The sequence below is a fragment of the Taudactylus pleione genome, unplaced genomic scaffold (genome assembly GCF_031769625.1).
Source record: "Taudactylus pleione unplaced genomic scaffold, aTauple2 ptg000145l, whole genome shotgun sequence".
NCBI classification, from domain to species: domain Eukaryota; kingdom Metazoa; phylum Chordata; class Amphibia; order Anura; family Myobatrachidae; genus Taudactylus; species Taudactylus pleione.
This window is the reverse complement of record NW_028284547.1, coordinates 3,467,168-3,487,853: the sequence shown is the minus strand read 5'-3', so window position 1 is coordinate 3,487,853 and position 20,686 is coordinate 3,467,168. Positions and strand designations below refer to the sequence as shown.

Genomic DNA, 20,686 nt, shown 5'->3' with positions numbered 1-20,686 from the left:
TGCAGCAGCCGCGAGCAGTCTCACACACCAGCCCAACACAAGCTGTGTGCTGAACTGCTGTGAGGGTGGGGGGGGGCGACGCTGGGCCCCTCTAGCAAGCCCGGGCAAACTGTACCCACTCCCCCACTCTCTCGGCGCCCATGGGTGCAGGGGGGAGGGAGGTTAGGGTGCAGGTTAGGCTGCAGGTGGAGGGAGGTTAGGGTGCAGGGGGAGGGAGGTAAGGCTGCAGGGGGAGGGAGATTAGGGTTAGGCTGCAGGGGGGAGGGAGGTTAGGCTGCAGGGGGAGGGAGATTAGGGTTAGGCTGCAGGGGGAGGGAGATTAGGGTTAGGCTGCAGGGGGAGGGAGAGTAGGGTTAGGCTGCAGGGGGAGGGAGGTTAGGGTTAGGCTGCAGGGGAAGGGAGGTTAGGGTTCGGCACTAAAGGTTAGGGATTAGGAACGTAGTTTAGTCACACGTCAAGACCGAAACTGCTGGCCACATGAATGCTGGGACCCAGAAAATGCAGCTGAAGACGCCGCTGCCGTCAGGACCAGGCAAGTGACCGCTGGGCCACTAGGAACTTTGGGTCAACATTCTTTCATGTCGACATGTCATCTGTGTAGACATGATGAATGTTGACACATGAACTGTCAACGTGTTAAGCACGTCAACATTTCTACAATATCATGTCGACCTTGTGCATGCCGACATGAGAACTGTCATCCTAAAATACCAGTCCCCTTAGTTCCTTTAGGTGGTCATTTCTGCATGACATACACAGCTAGCTTAAATATGTCACTAGAGAATGATCATATAAATCTTATAGCTGAAACACTACGCTCATTGCTTACACAGATGTCCTGGCCCGTAATTGTAATAGCGCCACCCAGGCGGACTGACCTGGCCGGCCCAGCAAAGAGAGAGAGAACAGAGGAAGAAGATATATACACACTCTAAATGGCACAAATGAATAAAATTGTCTCATAATAAAATAAAATATAAAGGGTCCGTGAGAGGACAAAATAGGTGCATAAATATATAGAGTCAGGTGAAAAAGAGCATATGCCACAAAATCAATATAAAAAATAAAAATCTCGTTTGAGAACATTACGGTACAAAAACAATAATAAATATAGACTTGTTGGGGGTGGAGGAAAAAATAGGGGAGGGCAGTGCTCGCTTTTGCCCAGGGCCCCCAAAATGTAAACGCAGATAGTATTTTCGCTTTATGCAAAATAAAATAAATGCATTTGCTTCCCTGGCATTGCAGCATGGTTTGTTTCCTGGAGTCAATTGCTCCGTTTGCTCCTTTTTCTATTTCCTCCTAACCCAGAATCAGGTCCTGTGGATGCTGAACTGGCCAATCGGGGCTCAGAAAAACAATGCACTAATGCTTTGACATGAGGAAGGAAGAACAGAGGAGGAGGGGGAGAAGTATGAAGGAGGGCAGAGAACCAGGCTGGAGAAGGGATGAGAATAAAGAAGGAAGAAAGACTGAAGACTCATTTTTCCAATTTCCCATTTAAATGACATGAGATAGAAACCCGGCACCCATATAATATATATATACCACCCATTTTCCCAGCGCTTATCTCACTTCATATACAGAATGAGCACAGATTGTGACACGAGCCCGGTACCAGGCACTGTTTGTAAAACGTAAGCCCAACTGGGACCCCGACAGGAAGCATGCAGGCGGCACTTTCCCCCTTTAGGTTTTACTCAATGAGCATGGTTAAATATTAATGTAAAAGACTAATTAATAATGTACTACCACTCTTAGAGAGCTATGCCCACCCCAGGGATTTTCCTTATATCAGGTACACCATGGGTATCAGTTAGCCTGAGTGATATTGTACCATATCGCTCATCCGATGGGGATTATGAAGTCCAATCAGCCAGGAGCTCAGACCGACCCAAACACACCGACATTGTCTATCCTAGGAGCCGACGGTTACTCAGAATTGTCACCTAGGGCTAAGGACCTCATTCAGAGGCGGTCGCAAGAAGCGATCGCTGTCTCTGAATGAGGGCGGGCGCTTCTTTTTTTTTGTGCGGCCTCCTGGTCGCAAGCTAAGCTGTGGGTAACCACCCACACCTTAGCTAGCGACCAGGGTGATGATTGCGATGGTCAAGACCATCGGGGCTTGCGACCAGACCCTAAGGTTGGGTCTGGGCACTCGCAAGGCCCAGGGAGCTTCCTGCTCTGATCGAGCAGGAAGCTCCCCACTGACGATGTCAGTGCGGCCGCCCACAAAACGGTAGGCGTTCCTTAAGGAACACCTCCGTTTTTGAAACCACCCCCACGGCCCGCCTACAAAACGGGGCGAGCTGTCGATCAAAATCGACAGCCACCCCTTTTGTAGCGAGCTCCGGGGCGAGTTTCTCTCTCGCTCCGGGGCTTGCGCACGCGTAGTGCGGCCGCTGTGCGTGCACAGGGCTACCCATCAACCCGGTTGCGAGCACATTGGTGCTTGCGACCTGGTCTGAATGACCCCCTAAACCCCTTTGCTTTAACAAGGTTGGTGACTTAGAGGTGACAATACGTATATATATTAGGGGTGAGCGGGTTCGGATTTCTGAAATCCGAACCCCCCCGATCCGAGGCCGATCCGAGTCAGGCTCAACTTTTCCCGACTGACTCGGATGTGAAATCGAGGCAAAACGTCATCATCCCGCCTTCCGAGTCTCGCGGGTTTTGGATCCTATATAAGGTACCTGCGTCGGCGCCATTTTCTCACTCGGCTGTGGACAGTGAAGAGGGAGGGTGGGAGTTAGGGCTGGCTGGGCTGTGTAGTGCAGTGCAGTGTAGTGCAGAGTAGTGTTGTGCTGTGCTGCGCTGTGCTGCTGTTGTCCACTACTTCAAAGTCCATAGGGGCTGGCTGTGTTGTGCTGTGCTGCTGTTGTTAATAGGGGCTGTGTCCACTACTTCAAAGTCCATAGGGGCTGGCTGGACTGTGTTGTGCAGTCAGTTCTCCATAGGGGCTGTGTCCATTCCAAAGTCGTGTGCAGTGTCCCAGTCCTAAAGGGGTGCTGTAGTGTTGTCCAGGGGGTGCTCTGTCCATCAGGGGTGCTCCCCCCAAGTGCTAAAAAAATATTTTTTGTGTGTTTGTGAATTGTGTGCGCAGTAGCCGCACGTGCATCAACAAAGTAGTGCCAAGCGTGCGCCTGTGTCATAAGTAAAGGGCCGGCTGGCTTGACCGTTAAAGGGTGCTGTAACCCCCAAAGTACACTCCAGTCCAAACCAAAAAAAAAATTATTTTCTGTGTTTGTGAATTGTGTGCGCAGTAGCCGCACGTGCATCAACAAAGTAGTGCCAAGCGTGCGCCTGTGTCATAAGTAAAGGGCCGGCTGGCTTGACCGTTAAAGGGTGCTGTAACCCCCAAAGTACACTCCAGTCCAAACCAAAAAAATATATATTTTCTGTTTGTGAATTGTGTGCGCAGTAGCCGCACGTGCATCAACAAAGTAGTGCCAAGCGTGCGCCTGTGTCATAAGTAAAGGGCTGGCTGGCTTGACCATTAAAGGGTGCTGTAACCCCCAAAGTACACTCCAGTCCAAACCAAAAAAAAAATTATTTTCTGTGTTTGTGAATTGTGTGCACTGTGGCTGCATGTGCATCAACAAAGGAGCAGCGCCAAGCGTGCGCCTGTGTCCCATAAGTAAAGAGCCGGCTGGCTCATTTCTTAAATGGTGGTGTAACCCACAAAGTGCACTACTCTCCAGCAAAAATAAAAAAATATTTTCTGTGTTTGTGTGCGCTTTAGCCGCACGTATATATCAATATAACATAAATGGAGGACCAAACTTTCTCCGATAAAAATAAAATAGGGAAAGATCAAGAACCACTTCCTCCTAGTGCTGTTGCTGCTGCTGGGAGTTGTTCATCATCCCAGAGAGGAAGTAGGAACATCACTACTTTTACTAAACAATTGACCCTCCAACAGTCCCTAGCGATGAGGATCATGTACGACATCAGTCATCCAGAAGCAAAACGTATAACTGAGGCCTTGACTGCTATGTTGGTGTTAGACGTGTGTCCGGTATCTGCCATTAGTGCAGTGGGATTTAGACAATTGATGGAGGTAGTGTGTCCCCGGTTCCAAATCCCGTCTAGATTCCACCTGCATCCTCAAAGCAGCAGCGACAAGCGTGCGTCTGTCTGTTAAAGGGTGGTGTAACCCTCAAAGTGCGCTCCACAAACAATAAAAATATTGTTCTTTTTTTTTCTGTCTTTGTGAATTGTGTGGGCTGTAGCCGCACTTGCATCCTCAAAGCAGCAGCGACAAGCGTGCGTTTGTCTGTTAAAGGATTACATCGGTGACAGCATCCAAGTAGGCATGTCAGACAGTCCGTACCTGTACTGGCAGGAAAAAGAAGCAATTTGGAGGTCCCTGTACAAACTGGCTCTATTTTACCTGAGTTGCCCCCCCTCCAGTGTGTACTCCGAAAGAGTGTTTAGTGCAGCCGGGAACCTTGTCAGCGAAAGGCGTAGGAGGTTGCTTCCACAAAATGTGGAGAAGATGATGTTCATAAAATTAATTATCAACTCTTCCAGGGAGACCAGCCTCCAGAACGTACAGAGGGACCTGTGGTTCCAGCAGGGACGAATTAATACTCTGTGAGGATGAGGATGTACACACTGAAGAGGGTGAGGAATCGGTGGATGAGGAGGATGAGGATGACATCTTGCCTCCGTAGAGCCAGTTTGTGCAGGGACAGATTAATTGCCAGCTTGTTTTGTGGGGGCCCAAACGAACCAATCATTTCAGCCACAGTCATGTGGCAGACCCTGGCGCTGAAATGATTGGTTTGTTAAAGTGTGCATGTCCTGTTTATACAACATAAGGGTGGGTGGGAGGGACCAAGGACAATTCCATCTTGCACCTCTTTTTTTTCTTTGCATTATGTACTGTTTGGGGCCTAGTTTTTCAAACTGCCATCCTGTCTGCCACTGCAGTGTCACGCCTAGATGGGTCACGTTTGTGCCGCCCACTCGTGTCGCTTAGCATAGTCATCCAGCTACCTCGGTGCAACCTTTTGGACATAAAAACACTATTGTGAGGTGTGAGGTGTTCAGAATAGACTGGAAATGAGTGGAAATTAATGTTATTGAGGTTAATAATAGCATAGGAGCAGAAAAACCTACAAATTCTGTGATTTTAGCTGTTTTTATGCTTTTTTTCAAAAAAATACAGATCCAAAACACAAAACCCAGAACCCAAAACACGGAAGGGTGGTTTTGGCAAAACCAATCCAGATCCAAAACACAAAGAAAGATCCAGATCCAAAACCAAAACACAAAACACGAAAAGTGGCCGGTGCACACCCCTAATATATATACACACACACCACTTTTACACACGCGCATGAGGTCCCAAACCCCTACTCATCATATATATAATATAAATATATATATTTATATATATATATATATATATATATATATATATATATATATATATATATAAGCACATATATAGAGACATCCCTCCATTCTACAAGCCCTGAGCTTTCCCCTGATATAATTTAGGACTACAATCGACAGAGAGCTCAGCTGCCTGGCCCCGCCTCACAAAGAGTATATATGTCGCCGCTAACGCGCCCTCAAGCCACCATTAAGATGGCGGCCACACGGAGTGGAGCGTATCCTGCCGCCCCAACCAAGATGGCCCCGCGCAGCTGACGCCTGTGTACGGGGTGGCAGTTGTGTCAATCCCAACTCCCGTGTGAGAACGCAGCAGCCTGGTGGACACGGAGTTTCTAGAGTCCAGTGTGTGTCATGGCCCAGGGAGCGCTAAAGCTGAAGGCGAAAGCCAAGAAAAATGCGGGGAAAAAGCCGGCAATTGTACGGAAGGGAGGTGAGTGGCTGGGCCCGTCATTCTGCAGTGTGTGTATATATATATATATCTGTGTGCATAATATCATATCTACTCACTATCAGGGGGCAGGGGCACTCGGGGCTGACCATAGAAATACAATCCAGCATTTCAAAAATTGAGTGATACTTTAATCAGGAATAATATACTATATAGCAGTGGTGGCGAACCCTGGCCCTCCAGCGGCTGTGGGACTACATATCCCAGCTTGCACTGCCACAGTTTTGCTATTAGGGAATGCTAAAACTGTGGTAGGGCATGCTGGGATATAAAGTCCCACAGCAGCTGGAGTGCCAGGGTTCGCCACCACCGCTATATAGATTATCCCTGCAATACGTGCTGTGCGCTCTGCAGCCGGAGACGCCGGGCTGCGCTCAAAAACTGCCGGATGGACATATGGCCTGCTTCAGAGATGGGCGCAGTGTCGATGTTGGACCAAGTGGAGCGATTTTACGCATGCACCAAAGCAGCGCTGCGTATGAGCGGCCATTAATTATCGACAGCGGTCGCAGAGCAGATTTATTCGCAAAGGGAGTGACAGTCATCGTTTGGGGGAGGTAACGGAGTGGTTAGAGAAACGCAGGCGAGTAGGAGCGGTTTGCTGGGCGCGCTCTAGTAAATCTCTGCTAATTGTTTCACTGCTGGAGAGGCCCCGGCCTATTGGGAGATGTGCGACCGATGTTTCCGCTCTTGTACGTAGGTGGCCGTCTCAGTGCACAAGACCTCAACTAAGTCATTAGAATAGTTTCGCAAGTCCTCTGCGCTCGAAATCGCAGTTGCGACCAGGATTTGCATCCATCTCTGTATCAGGCCCATAGTAACTGTACATCGCACGGAGTCCCTCCCTCTAATCACAAATAATCAGCCACAACAAACAGGGAAAATATCTGTTTGCAGAAAAAATTAAGCAAACCGCGTCAGCTGCTATAGACGACGCTGTAAGACACTTGCCCACCTTCCAACTGACAAAGCGGGAACTAATCATTTTCCCGCATCCATAGATGCACATGATCTACTTGATAGCCTTACATTTTCCAAGTCGCCAAAAAAACACTGACATACTAAGAAATATTAATCATTTCAACAAAGCGGGCTACATCAATGTGCAATCTGTTAATTGGCTCAAAACTAGTGACGTCCCTGAGGCATGGATATTGTATTGGGGACAGGATGGCAGCACCGCGACTAGGCGGGGGTCATGCTTGCAGCTTGTGGATTGCGTGTGTTCGTGTGTGACAGTCGGTGAAGTGACATTTTCAGACGTCGTGTATGATAAAAGCTTTTCTACTCTTCTCCTTCACAGCGCGAATGATTGCGCCCAAAAAGTCTCGTGTAATACACCAGCAGAAGCTGAAGAAGGTCAGTGTCCCCTCCACATACACGGGCAGCCCCTGCATAGTGTACATTTATCGTGTAAGATGGTTCCAGGGTAAATCTGGTCAGGTCTGTCCTTCCGGGCTTTGAGGGGAGGGGAGGTGGCACCTGAGCTCCCCAGGTGCCAGGAAGTAGAGTTGGGGTTTGTGAGTGGGTTAGTGTGATACTGTGACCTGGTCTCTGCCATTGCAGTTCACCTGTTTCTTGCTTGTGTACCCTGTGCCTGCCAGTTTTTCCCCATGATCGGTCCTGTCTGATAAGGGGAGTGATGCCACTAGATAAGAACATTAGGCAGGCGGGAAGAGTTCCTTTACCAATAGTGCAAGGCTCTCGTTTTCGTTTCTTTAGCTCGGGTTTCAGGAAACAATCCTCAGACAGTTTGTTTGCATGATGGGCAGTCAGCCCACCTTGCAGAGGCTATTTTGAGGGGGGCTCGGCTACTTCTTTACTGGGATCAGTACTTGCACCTCAGATTCCTGGGTGAAGAGCAACATGAACCGAGGATATATCATCAGTCTCCTGTTAGCATTCCTGTGGTCTAGATACAATGGCAGGCTCTGTAAGAAGTTATCCTATACCTTCGCTGCGGGTGTAACCAGCCCAATGCCAGCAGATCAGGGAGGGATATATTTCTATTCAAACCTATTTTTGGTTGAAAAACCCCAAGGCTTCCTTTCACATTATTTTGATCCTCAAAACCCTCGATAGTTAAGCTGGCGCGGACAAGTTTAAGATGGCATCTTTAAGATCTGCAATGAAAAGCAAGATGTAACGCATTCTTCTGACCATATCGGGCTGTCAAGTCTTTAATATGGGTTCCAGGGTCTGCGGTCTCCAATTGAAGGTAAGTTTTCGATCAGTGTCCAACAGTTAGGAGAAGTAATGGAGGTTTGCATCGAACACCGATTGTGAGAGACCTATGCATGGGCAGGATCTGTACTGTGCATGTTCAGATCTCCCTCTGCGACAACGTTTACGGATCCCCCAAGATGCAGTATGACTGACGGGCTGTGGTGGTTTGGGGAGCGGGTGGCGACCAGGACCGTTCTACAAAACAGGGATGTGTCGCCCCTGATCTATCCGACGCAGACTCCCTGGCCGAGCAGTTCCGCGGGTCATTCTGAGTAACCTGAGGCATTCCCAGATAGCCGATGGCTGCAATCTATAGTTGCAATGGTGATTTGATGCTGTGTCCTAGGAAACTCTTCCTCCTGCATTAGCATATGTTAGAATCACTGCTGCATCCAAGGACTCAGCAGTGACGCTAACAGCACCCATCTATGAATCCGGCCCCATATATGGGATGGGCAAACCTAGGACAAACTACAAGTTTCCTGGGTATTTGGTCGAGACCCTCCTTTCACACTACAGTGTCTACCCAGGAAATTCCCAGCTAGACTCCTTTCAGACATAAGCAGGGTTTTTTAGTTTTTAATATTACCTGCCTCTCCTCTGCCCTTCCTAGCCTATCCCCTCTCCGGCTGCCGCTGATGATGTCATCATCATGCAATAGGCAGCCGACCAATCACTACAGGCATTTTATTTTATTATTATTAAATTATTTAAATGTGCCCTGGTGGTCCAGCGGGAGTGCGGGCAGCCCGCTGTGGCAGAGACCTGCCGGCGGGTGTCCCCGGCGTCCGGCGCTGGGGGTGGTGAGCAGCAGCGATGAGCGTCCTATAGGACGCTCTGCGCTGCCAACTCAAAGCAGCAGCGCTGGGCGTCCTATAGGACGCTCTGCGCTGCCAAATCAATGTAAAAGCTGCTTGGTGCAGCCCGGGAATAGTAAATTCCCGGCTAGCACCATTCAGACATGAGCAGGGTAATTTCCCGGGACTTAAGTCCCAGGATATTCCCTGGTCAAGTGAAGGGGCGGCTACCCGGGAACGTGTTCCCGGGTAGGTACCTTTCAGACATACGCGGCAACCTGGGAATTTGGCTGAGGCAGGCCAAATTCCCGGGATTCTCGGCATGTCTGAAAGGGTGTAAATGACTTCTATAAAACATGTGGAAATTTAAGAGCTTGATCTTGAGTGCCTCCCGCTCGTCCTCGCAGTATTGGGTCATCGTTGTTTGTTTGTAAGGTGCCACAACATTTATCAGCGCCGGACAGTGGGTGCAGCAAAACGAAACTAAAACAATGCAAGTAGCGTAATAACATTTCTGCAAACATATACCAGATGTATCACTGGACCGCTCCTCCGCCTCTATCAGACCCTCCAACATTTCCTAGTAAGAACCCGGTACACGGGGGGGCATGACCGCAGATAAAGGGGCGTGGTAATCGGTAAAGGGGCGTGTCCATGGGGGCTGGAGGCATCGGACGCTGGCTAGTTTAGAACATGCAGTAATATACTGCATGTTCTGTATACCGGCGCTGGCGGTCAGGGCAGAGGAGCACGGAGGTCGGCTGTCACTCAGCAGCGCTGCGGGAGTCCTGTGTCCCAGCAGCGCTGCTTAACAAATCTGGTGAGTGTACAAAACGGTACAGCCCCGTTTGCCGGTACAGACCATTAGAAAACGGTACTGTACCGGCTAAAACGGTATAGTTGGAGGGTATGCTCTATACGTACAGTCTCCGTGTACATAGATAACCGTGTCCTATACACGAGTCAGGTTTTGTTTTTGTTTTTTGCAATGTGAATAATGCACGTCTCTCCTACCCTTCTCTCTCCACCCCACACAGAACCTGGAAGTACAGATCCGGAATAAGATCGAGCATGATGTCACCATGAAGGCCAGCGCCAACATGCCGAAGAAACTCTCCCTGCTGAAAGCCCCCCAGCAGGACAAGAAAGGGAAGAACGCCCCCGCTGGGCAAAGCAAGTCGTAAGCCGGGGACTTATCGGCCACCCAGAGGTCAATGCTTCAGTGTAGGCGTCACTGGACTTGGTTTTGGCTGGTTGTTCAGAGGGTCTCTGTCTCCCCCTCCTTTGTACATACATAATTTGCCCATTGGAGTCCTAATAAAGTTTTGTTTTCTCTTAACATCTCTGTTTCCTGCTTTACAATCATCTAATGTGGGAAAGGTGAATAGATCCCGCTGTTCGCTCATTGTGGTGACTGTAAGCGGATTGTGAGCTCTGAGGGACAAAAAGCCATTGTCAGGCTATCCGTGAAAAGAAACAATGAATGGTGCTTGTGTTTCACCATGGCTGGAGGAGGGACACTGAATTCCTTGTCACCCTGTGGTGAGACAAAGGCTCCTTTCGGCTTGTGTATAGAGCGAGGTTGGTACACATAACAGTGCAATTAGCATTGGACCTCTGTAGCCGATATCTCCATGGTTATGAAGCCGTTTACAGTGACCAAGCATTATATCATATATCGCTGCTCATATTTACATTGGTAATGGTTACCGCATGAAATTGAAACGTCACCTAGACACAGTGGAGGCAGCCATTTTGTGGGTGGAGCTCGCTCCTGTGTGATGTCACTAGTTCCCAGTGAATGGATAGGCTGCATTCACTTTGGATATTGGTTCAACTTTTATTATAAGTCCTTTCGGATGGTTGGCGAGTTAAAGAGCAAATTGAATGCAGCGTTGGGGATATTATTTATGGGTATATCAGCTACATAACACCACTATGTATATAATTGGGTCATTTGGATGGGGCCATTTTCTGCAGCTCTATACGGTGATCTATGAAATATCTTCCCAAGTTACATAATAAGGTGTCCTGGTGACATGTGATCAGCGGCGACTGGCCTCAGGGCGCAGTGGGCGGAATAATACACAACCCTGAATTAAGAAAGCCGTATTCAGCCTCACAATGTAATTTCACGGCCTTTTCGGAATGTCTTCACTGCCTGATCCTCATGACTGCGGCTTACACCCACGAAACGCATCCCTCCCCCCCCACCCCCTCTGCTGGCCACATGGACGCTCATCATTTTGAAACTTTTTTTTTTTTTTTCCTCTTTGTTTTAAGCGATTTGGTGTAAATACTTCTGTTTGGTTTTTTTTTTAGTTAAATGATATTACTGAAAACTAATACAATTTTCCATAGTTATAAGGTCAGCTGAAATCGCAGTCAAATGAACGTAATAACCTGGTGTTAGTGTAGCTGTCTGGAGCTGGTAAGTAATGGTGGCATTTCAGAAACACCGGTCCTGTCATTAAGTATTCAGGAGCATAACCCATTGTCTCTCCTCTGTACGGTGCTGCAGACTATATGTGTGCGCTATGTATATAACTATCAATAAATAAATCATTCCCCCTGCCCCATGCCAGTCTGCCTAGGCAGCGAATATGGGCCTAAGTCCCCCCCAGCCCCCCCTTTCATGGCAGCAGTGTAGCGAGCACAGCACCCCCTGCCACCGATAATTCAATCTTCTACCTTCATTAAGCTCTTTGCAGCCTCCAGGCTGAGGGAGACACAGCAGACTTTCTATAGTATCATCTGCCTGGCCAGTTGTCATTGCACTTTATTGTCTCCCAGGGACAATGCCTGGTTCTTCTGTTTAAGATCTTGAATAGGGGAGGGGGGCGGCAGTTCCCATTGCTTTACATCCCACCGTTCCTCGCTCAGGGCCAGTGGCATCACCCAGGGCATTGGGATCAAGTTTCCTGCTACAGTTATGCTGGCTGTGTACAGTCTGCATTGCTGCTATGTTACATGTGTGTGGGTGATATGCAGGCTTTGTACAGTCTGCATTACTGCTATGTTACATGTGTGTGGGTGATATGTAGGCTGTGTACAGTCTGCATTGCTGCTATGTTACATGTGGGTGATATGCAGGCTGTGTACAGTCTGCATTGCTGCTATGTTACATGTGTGTGGGTGATATGTAGGCTGCGTACAGTCTGCATTGTTGCTATGTTACATGTGTGTGGGTGATATGCTGGCTGTGTACAGTCTGCATTGCTGCCATGTTACATATGTGTGGGTGATATGTAGGCTGCGTACAGTCTGCATTACTGCTATGTTACATGTGTGTGGGTGATATGTAGGCTGCGTACAGTCTGCATTGCTGCTATGTTACATGTGTGTGGGTGATATGCTTGCTGTGTACAGTCTGCATTGCTGCCATGTTACATATGTGTGGGTGATATGCTTGCTGTGTACAGTCTGCATTGCTGCCATGTTACATATGTGTGGGTGATATGTAGGCTGCGTACAGTCTGCATTGCTGCTATGTTACATGTGTGTGGGTGATATGTAGGCTGCGTACAGTCTGCATTGCTGCTATGTTACATGTGTGTGGGTGATATGCTGCCTATGTGCAGTCTGCTTTAAAATGAGCTTTTTATTTGGTTTTGCTTTCTTGCTTGAGGGGATAGTTCCCTGCGATTGGTCGGACTGATAACCTTTGACATAACATATGGGCTTAATCACTGAAAAGAGAGTTTTTGGTTTTTTTTAAAGCATGAGGCGGGGGTCCTCATAGAGATAATATAGGGCCTTTAATTGGGTTTTCCGGTTAGAAAATCATAGACATCAGACTGGCCCGTATCATCCGGAAGAGATTAGTCCTATAGTTGCCCTGCATACATTACATCAAACACTGCATTGTCATAATATAGGGTCAGACAACTGTTTCCCAGGTGGGTCAGGCTGACCTCTCATATAGTATAGGGATGGAGAAGTCCACTTATTTTTATTATTAATGATAATAGGTACAGGCTAAAAAAAAAAATACATGTAAAGGCCCTTAGGGGCCCATTTATTAATAATCACGTACTCAGTGCAATCTAGGTGCGATATTAGCGCCCACAATCGCATTGCAATATGTGATAATACCGCCTGAATGTACTAAATAGCACATGCATGTCCCTGCGACGTGCTCGTAGTGAAGTGACCACATTAACTGTCTTTTTACTTCTCTATCGGGACTCCTGCGTAGACGCGACCTACTGAGCGTGCATGTGTGGCGGCCATTGCCGGGGAGGGTTCGCCATCTTCAGCTTGGTAAATCTGACAGCTTCGCAACCCCCCCATAGAAGCATACGGGGAGACTGCGGCTACTGTAGAAGATGGAGAAACAATATTTGCTGCGATCCTTCCATAGTACATATGGGGCTTAATATTTAAGGGTTTTTTTCGGGGGAATGTGTTGCAAATCTTGAATGATAAATAAGCCCCATAACCCTGGATAAGAAATAATAATTTATACGTGCTTGTTTGCAGGAAGTCTGTTCTCCTGGCTGCCTTGTTATGGCCTCTGCATACACATGTGTTTGTGTATTGTGTGTGATGTCTGCCGTCAGATAAAGTGATTAATTAGGCAACACAAAGGGAAGGTGGGGGGACAATGAGTTTGTATGTGAATTTTCCTTTGACCCTTGGGGGCTTCTCATGTAAATGAATCAGAGCTCTTTGATTCCCCCAAAGAAGAGGGGTCTTTAATGAAAGCACACCCATATCCTGTGTCATACACAGCCTGGGAGATTTCCACACCAGTGCTGAAAGGTTGCAGCCATATTGAATTCTCTCTATAGAGACATCGTTGAATCCCTAATTCGCTTTAAACACTCATGTGTCGATTTCAGCATCCTGCCCTGTATTCTGTGCCCTCGTCCCTCGTGATGGATGCTATTTGTCATTTGCTGGAGGTTTGTGGAGCTTCTAGTGAGACCACAGGCCGCGCTCTCTTGGATATGGTTTCTGCCTACAAAATGACTGCCTCCATTTTTGTGGTAATGGGTGAACTTTAAATCCCATGGCAGCAAATTTGTATCAAAATCCTCAGGATGCAATATTGCCCTGGGGTGTATCTATAATGGGAGCAGGGTGTGTGATACGCATGGGCCCCTTGGTCCAGGAGGGCCCACACCGCACACCCTGCACCCATATATACCCACCTGTCCGTAGTGCTGCAGAGCAGCAAAAATTACTGGGGAAATGGGCGGCGGACATTTTCCCATTCACTCGCGAATGCTCAGTACTGCTGTCATTGGGAAAACGGCATGGGTGCCATTTTCCCGGAGCCCCGCGCATGCGTAGTACATTCTTGGACTGAGCCAGAATCTACTGCACCCGGTGCACCGCCGGAGCGGGGAGGGGGCCCACACGGAGTCTGCACACAGGGGCCCATCCTTTCTTAAAACACCCCCTGGATTTGCACATTCAGAAATTGTTTTCTACGTTCAAAATGGCAGCTTACTGATGTTACGGACTATTGAAATAATTGCTATTTCGACTTGTTGTTTGTGTATGTTGGTGCAAAAGTAGGCAACTTTCTGCTCCTAGGGGTAGATTTACTAAAGCTTCTAAGCCAGACAAGTGGAGGTGTTACTCATAGCAACCAATCAGAAGCTAGCTATGATTTTCCACCATGTACTAGTGAAATGACAGATGAAATCTGATTGGTTGCACTTTTCCTTTTCTGGACGTATTAGCAGGGCTACTTTTCTGGAAAAATAGGTTCTGGAACTGTGGGTGGAGCTATAGAAAAACCATATGAAATAGATATATAGATATAGAGATATATAATTTTATCTATTTAGAAGAGAAGGCACTCAAAAGGGACGGTAAAATAAAAATGATCTAATAGAAAATACATTTTAGCCCAGGACATTACGTCATAGTTAGGGCGGGATGTACTAAATGGAAAATGCTGTAGAAAAAAAAAAAAAAAACTGATTTCGAGGTTTTACTGCATTTTCCATATGTATTATTGGGTGGCCGCCGGGGCTTTGACGAGGAGGGTGACGCCAGCTTTTGCTGGCATTGCCCAATTGAAGCCTATGGGCTTCTACAGCATCGCGCTGGTATGAGGGATCCCTCCCAGCATGCCCCGAGGCTGCCATGTCACTCAGCTAATGCGCAGATGTAATCCTGGGTCATAAACCCGGAAATCCATGGCGCAGCTCTGATCGCAGAGGACAGCTCTTACTGGCGCGGTACTATGACATCCTTTTCCCCTGTATCAGGAGAGGAAGTCATGGCCCTCATCCGGTCCTTCCACCTCCCCCCTTGACCTTATCCCTCCTCCGCTACTTTTCTCCTTCTGTCTGCTCCTATCTTGCCCACCTCCTTAATCTCTCCCCTCTCATCAGGCACTGTCCCTTCTGCATTCAAGCATACCCTTGTCTCCCCCCATTCTTAAAAAAACTTCCCTTGATCCTAACATTCTCTCTACCTACCAACCCATCTCTTTCCTCCCTTTTGCCTCCAAAATCCTTGTGTGTATTGTTTACAACTGCCTTTCTTTCTTCCCACTCCCTCCTTGACCCTTTTCAGTCTGGCTTCCTTTTGCTCCATTCCACTGAAACTGCCCTCACGAAAGTCAGAAATGACCTCCTTGCTGCCAAATCCAAGGGCCACTAGTCTCTGCTCATTCTCCTTGACCTTTCTGCTGCTTTTGACACTGTGGACCACCCTCTCCTGCTGCAAATCCTTCACTCCCTTGGTCTACGTGGCACTGCCCTCTCCTGGCTATCCTCCTACCTCTCTGACCGATCCTTCTCTGTCTCCTCTCATGGCATAGCTCCCCCCCCCTCCCACATCCTCTCACAGTAGGTGTTCCCCAAGGTTCTGTTCTTGGACCTCTCCTATGCTCTCTAAACGTCCTCTCTAGGTGAGCTCATCAGCTCTTTTGACCTCCATTATCATCTCTGCTGTTGATACTCAGATCTACCTTTCCTCCCCTGATCTCTCCCCCTCTCTAATGACTCGTATCGCCAACTGTCTCTCTGCTATCTCTTCCTGGATGTCCCAGCGATTTCTTAAACTTGATCAACTCAGTCTTAGACATATTATCTTCCCACCCTCCCACATAACCTCACTTTCCACTATTTCTCTATCAATTGATGGCACAACTATCTCATCTAGCCCCAAAGTGCGCTGTCTTGGAGTTATCCTGGACTCCTCCCTCTCCTTCAAACCATATATCCAGAGCCTCTCGCAGTCCTTGTCATTTCCATCTCAAATTTATTTATAAGATTAGACCCTTTCTCACCCATGATGCTACTAAAACCCTCATACACACTCACTGGTCATCTCCAGATTGGATTACTGTAACCTCCTCCTATCTGGCCTCCCCAAATCCCATCTCTCTCCTCTGAAAGTCTGTCCTCAATGCTACCGCACGGCTCAACTTCCTCTCCAAACGCTCTGCATCTGCCTCCCCTCTCCTACAAGCCCTCCACTGGCTCCCCTTCCCTTTCAGAACCCAAATCAAGGTTCTCACACTCGCTTACAAAGCCCTCACCCATTCCTCTCCCATTTACATCTCTAATCTCATCTCCCTTCACTCTCCTGTCTGCCCTCTTCGTTCGACATAAGCACGCCGCCTCTCATGCCAACTGATTACTTCCTCCCACTCCTGCTTCCAAGATTTTGCCCCCACTGCTCCCTACCTTTGGAACTCTCTCCCTCTCCCCATCAGACTCTCCACCTCTCTACAATCATGCAAACGGACTCTCAAGACCCACTACCTCATTAATGCCTTCCAGCCCTCATCCTAACTTGCTGCTACATGTTCCTTCCTCCCCGTCTACCCCATCTGTGTCACACGTGTTTGTCTGCCCCTCCCTTTTAGAATGTAAGTGCTTACGAGCAGGGCCCTGTACCCTCTTGTGCTTCTCCTTACATTACTCTCATCTACTGCTTACTCCCCACTAGGGCACCTAACACTTGGTTGCTTATGCTCGGCTGCTTATGTGGGTGTTATGGTAGCTAATGTAGCTATGTATATTATCCATGTCCTGTATTGTATTGTACTGTAAGTCACTGGTCAACTTTTTGTTTATGTACTTTGTATGGTGCTGTGGAACACTTGTGGTGTTATATAAATAAATAATAATACTGATCGCCTATGCTAGTACATATGCGATCAGTCGGGATGCGATGTCTGGCGGGATGTACGGCACAATGTTAGTACACCCCGCCCTTAATGAGAGGTTCAGGAACTCTTAAATTAAACACAAAGGACGCGCTCTCCTTATTGTAATACTGTGAAAAGGTTGAAAGTACCACACAGGAGTAACATCTCCCGAAGTTCCAGCGTCCTAAACGTGTAGTCCAATCACCGTGCAGTATCCGTCATCCAAAATATTTCTTAACCGCTGTGTATACATGGAACCTCAATGTGCTTCTCATGACAACAAATCATTTAATATCCATACACGTTTAGACATAGAAAGGAGGCACGGATGGAAGCTACGCTGTGATTGGTCAGGAGTTACTTGGCGGGTATCCCAGCTGGAGGCTGAACATCTTGGCGTACTATATACTTGTGATGCGCTTAGTGACTCCTGTGTTCTGTTATGTAACCTGGCGCTCACCATCTTGCTAGTTTTTTTTATTCTAGTCTGTTTCATTTATGGTCTATATCAAGTACTGGTGATACTGTTCGGATAACTGCTGTTCTTGTATATTGCGCAAGAGAGACACATTTTTGTATTGGTAACCCTGCTGCCTTAGTGGATCTGTGTGTTATGGAAAGCGCAGATCTACCGAAAGTTACATGGGTTAGTAAATCCACTCTTAGGGGTATATTTACTAAAGTGCGGGTTTTTAGATGTGGAGTTGTTGCCCATAGCAACCAATCAGATTCTACTTATCATTTACCTATCAATCACCTTCTAGAAAATAATAGCTATAATCTGATTATCTCCTAGAAGGTGATTGATAGATAAATGATAAGTAGAATCTGATTGGTTGCTATGGGCAACAACTCCACATCTAAAAACCCGCACTTTATTAAATATACCCCTTAATCTCTAGTATGTTTGTATCTATATCCAAAAATAGCGTTCTTATATGGTTATAAATGCGTATTATGGTTATTTACTGTTATGATGTGTGTTATGGTATTATAGGGTTATGATGCGTGTTATGGTAATATAGGGTTATGATGCGTGTTGTTATAGGGTTATAATGCGTGTTATGGTAATATAGGTTTATAATGTGTATTATGGTAACATAGGGTTATGATGTGTGTTATGGGAATATACAGTTATAAATGCATATTATGGTAATATGGGGTTATGATACATGTTATGGTAATATACAGTTATGATGTGTGTTATGGTAATATAGGGTTATGATGTATGTTATGGTAATATAGGGTTATGATGCGTATTATGGTGATATACAGTTATGAGGTGTATTATGGTATTATAGAGTTATGAGGCGTGTAATAGTATTATAGGGTTATGATGCGTGTTATGGTATTATAGGTTATGGTAATATAGGGTTATGATTCGTGTTTTGGTAATATACAGTTAGAAATACCTATTATGATATTATAGGGTTATGATGCGTATTATGGTAATATAGGATTATGATGTGTGTTATAGTATTATGGGGTTATGATGCTTGCTCTGGTAGTATAGGGTTATGATGTGTGTTATGGGGTTATGATGCGTATTATGGTAGTATAGGGTTATGATGTGTGTTATGGGGTTATGATGCGTATTATGGTAATATAGGGTTATGATGTGTGTTATGGGGTTATGATGCGTATTATGGTAGTATAGTGTTATGATGTGTGTTATGGGGTTATGATGCGTATTATGGTAATATAGGGTTATGATGTGTGTTATGGTATTATGGGGTTATGATGCTTGCTCTGGTAGTATAGTGTTATGATGTGTGTTATGGGGTTATGATGCGTATTATGTTAATATAGGGTTATGATGTGTGTTATGGTATTATAGGGTTATGATGCGTGTTATGGTAATATAGGGTTATGGTATTATGGGGTTATGATGCGTGTTATGGTAATATAGGGTTATGATGCGTGTTATTATAGGGTTATGATGCGTGTTATTATAGGGTTATAATGCGTGTTATGGTAATATAGGTTTATAATGTGTATTATGGTAACATAGGGTTATGATGTGTGTTATGGGAATATACAGTTATAAATGCATATTATGGTAATATAGGGTTATGATACATGTTATGGTAATATACAGTTATGATGTGTGTTATGGTAATATAGGGTTATGATGCTTGTTATGGTAATATAGGGTTATGATGCTTGTTATGGTAATATAGGGTTATGATGCGTATTATGGTGATATACAGTTATGAGGTGTATTATGGTATTATAGAGTTATGAGGCGTGTAATAGTATTATAGGGTTATGATGCGTGTTATGGTATTATTGGTTATGGTAATATAGGGTTATGATGCGTGTTATGGTATTATAGGTTATGGTAATATAGGGTTATGATTCGTGTTTTGGTAATATACAGTTAGAAATACCTATTATGATATTATAGGGTTATGATGCGTATTATGGTAATATAGGATTATGATGTGTGTTATGGTATTATGGGGTTAAGATGCTTGCTCTGGTAGTATAGGGTTATGATGTGTGTTATGGGGTTATGATGCGTATTATGGTAATATAGGGTTATGATGTGTGTTATGGTATTATGGGGTTATGATGCTTGCTCTGGTAGTATAGGGTTATGATGTGTGTTATGGGGTATGATGCGTATTATGTTAATATAGGGTTATGATGTGTGTTATGGTATTATAGGGTTATGATGCGTGTTATGGTAATATAGGGTTATGGTATTATGGGGTTATGATGCATGTTCTGGTAATATAGGGTTATGATGCGTATTATGGTATTATGGGGTTATGATGCGTATTATGGCGTTATGATGCGTATTATGGTAATATAGGGTTATGATGCGTGTTATGGTAATATGGGGTTATGATGCGTGTTATGGTAATATAGGGTTATGATGCGTGTTATGGTAATATAAGGGTTATGAAGCGTGTTATGGTATTATGGGGTTATGATGCGTGTTATGGTAATATAGGGTTATGATGCGTGTTATGGTATTATGGGGTTATGATGCGTATTATGGTAATATAGGGTTATGATGCGTGTTATGGTAATATGGGGTTATGATGCGTGTTATGGTAATATAGGGTTATGATGCGTGTTATGGTAATATAGGGTTATGATGCGTGTTATGGTAATATAGGGTTATGATGCGTGTTATGGTAATATGGGGTTATGATGCATGTTATGGTAATATAGGGTTATGATGCGTGTTATGGTAATATAGGGTTATGATGCGTGTTATGGTATTATACGGTTAAGATTTGTGTTTTTGGCAATATACAGTTATAAATGCCTATTATGATATTATAGGGTTATGAAATGTGTGGGCAGATTGAACAATCTTCATTCATCTTGCTGGCTCTGTACACGCCTCAGCCTGTAGCCTTTGGGGAGAATGTGACAAACGTTCCAGGTGTAAGGCACATAATACAGTAACTCAATATCTGTCAGTCTATACCCCAGGGTAACTCATGAAGGATCCCCCGCTGTGAGTATATCCTCACCGGAGTGTGTACTCAGTGCTGAATACACATCTCATCTCTGTGACTATCTGTGTGGGGTTTGCTCCCTGCCTGGGGGATAATACTATATACACAGGGAAGCAGACTGTGTGTAAAGAGGGAGAGTCTCTAATGCTGATTATACACAGGCGGATGCAGCGACTAGTCTATAGGCTGGGGCCGTGCTCTATACAGT

The 20,686-nt window shown here is 46.0% G+C and overlaps 1 protein-coding gene across 1 annotated transcript; it reads left to right on the top strand.

The window, feature by feature from the left end:
* The first annotated feature begins 5,609 nt into the window (after positions 1 to 5,609).
* On the top strand, positions 5,610 to 10,219 carry CUNH19orf53 (chromosome unknown C19orf53 homolog). Its single transcript, XM_088474025.1, has 3 exons — positions 5,610 to 5,839; positions 7,161 to 7,216; positions 9,918 to 10,219. Exons 1-3 carry the CDS (start codon positions 5,761 to 5,763, stop codon positions 10,062 to 10,064), a joined length of 282 nt encoding a protein of 93 aa, XP_088330151.1. The 5' UTR covers positions 5,610 to 5,760; the 3' UTR covers positions 10,065 to 10,219.
* The last annotated feature ends 10,467 nt before the right edge of the window (positions 10,220 to 20,686 follow it).

Excerpts from the sequence above, each read along its gene's own strand:
- CUNH19orf53 (XM_088474025.1), top strand. The coding sequence starts at position 5,761 with ATGGCCCAGGGAGCGCTAAAGCTGAAGGCGAAAGCCAAGAAAAATGCG. Across the intron at positions 5,840-7,160 it reads GGCAATTGTACGGAAGGGAG|CGCGAATGATTGCGCCCAAA; the intron begins GTGAGTGGCTGG and ends TCTCCTTCACAG. Across the intron at positions 7,217-9,917 it reads ACCAGCAGAAGCTGAAGAAG|AACCTGGAAGTACAGATCCG; the intron begins GTCAGTGTCCCC and ends CACCCCACACAG.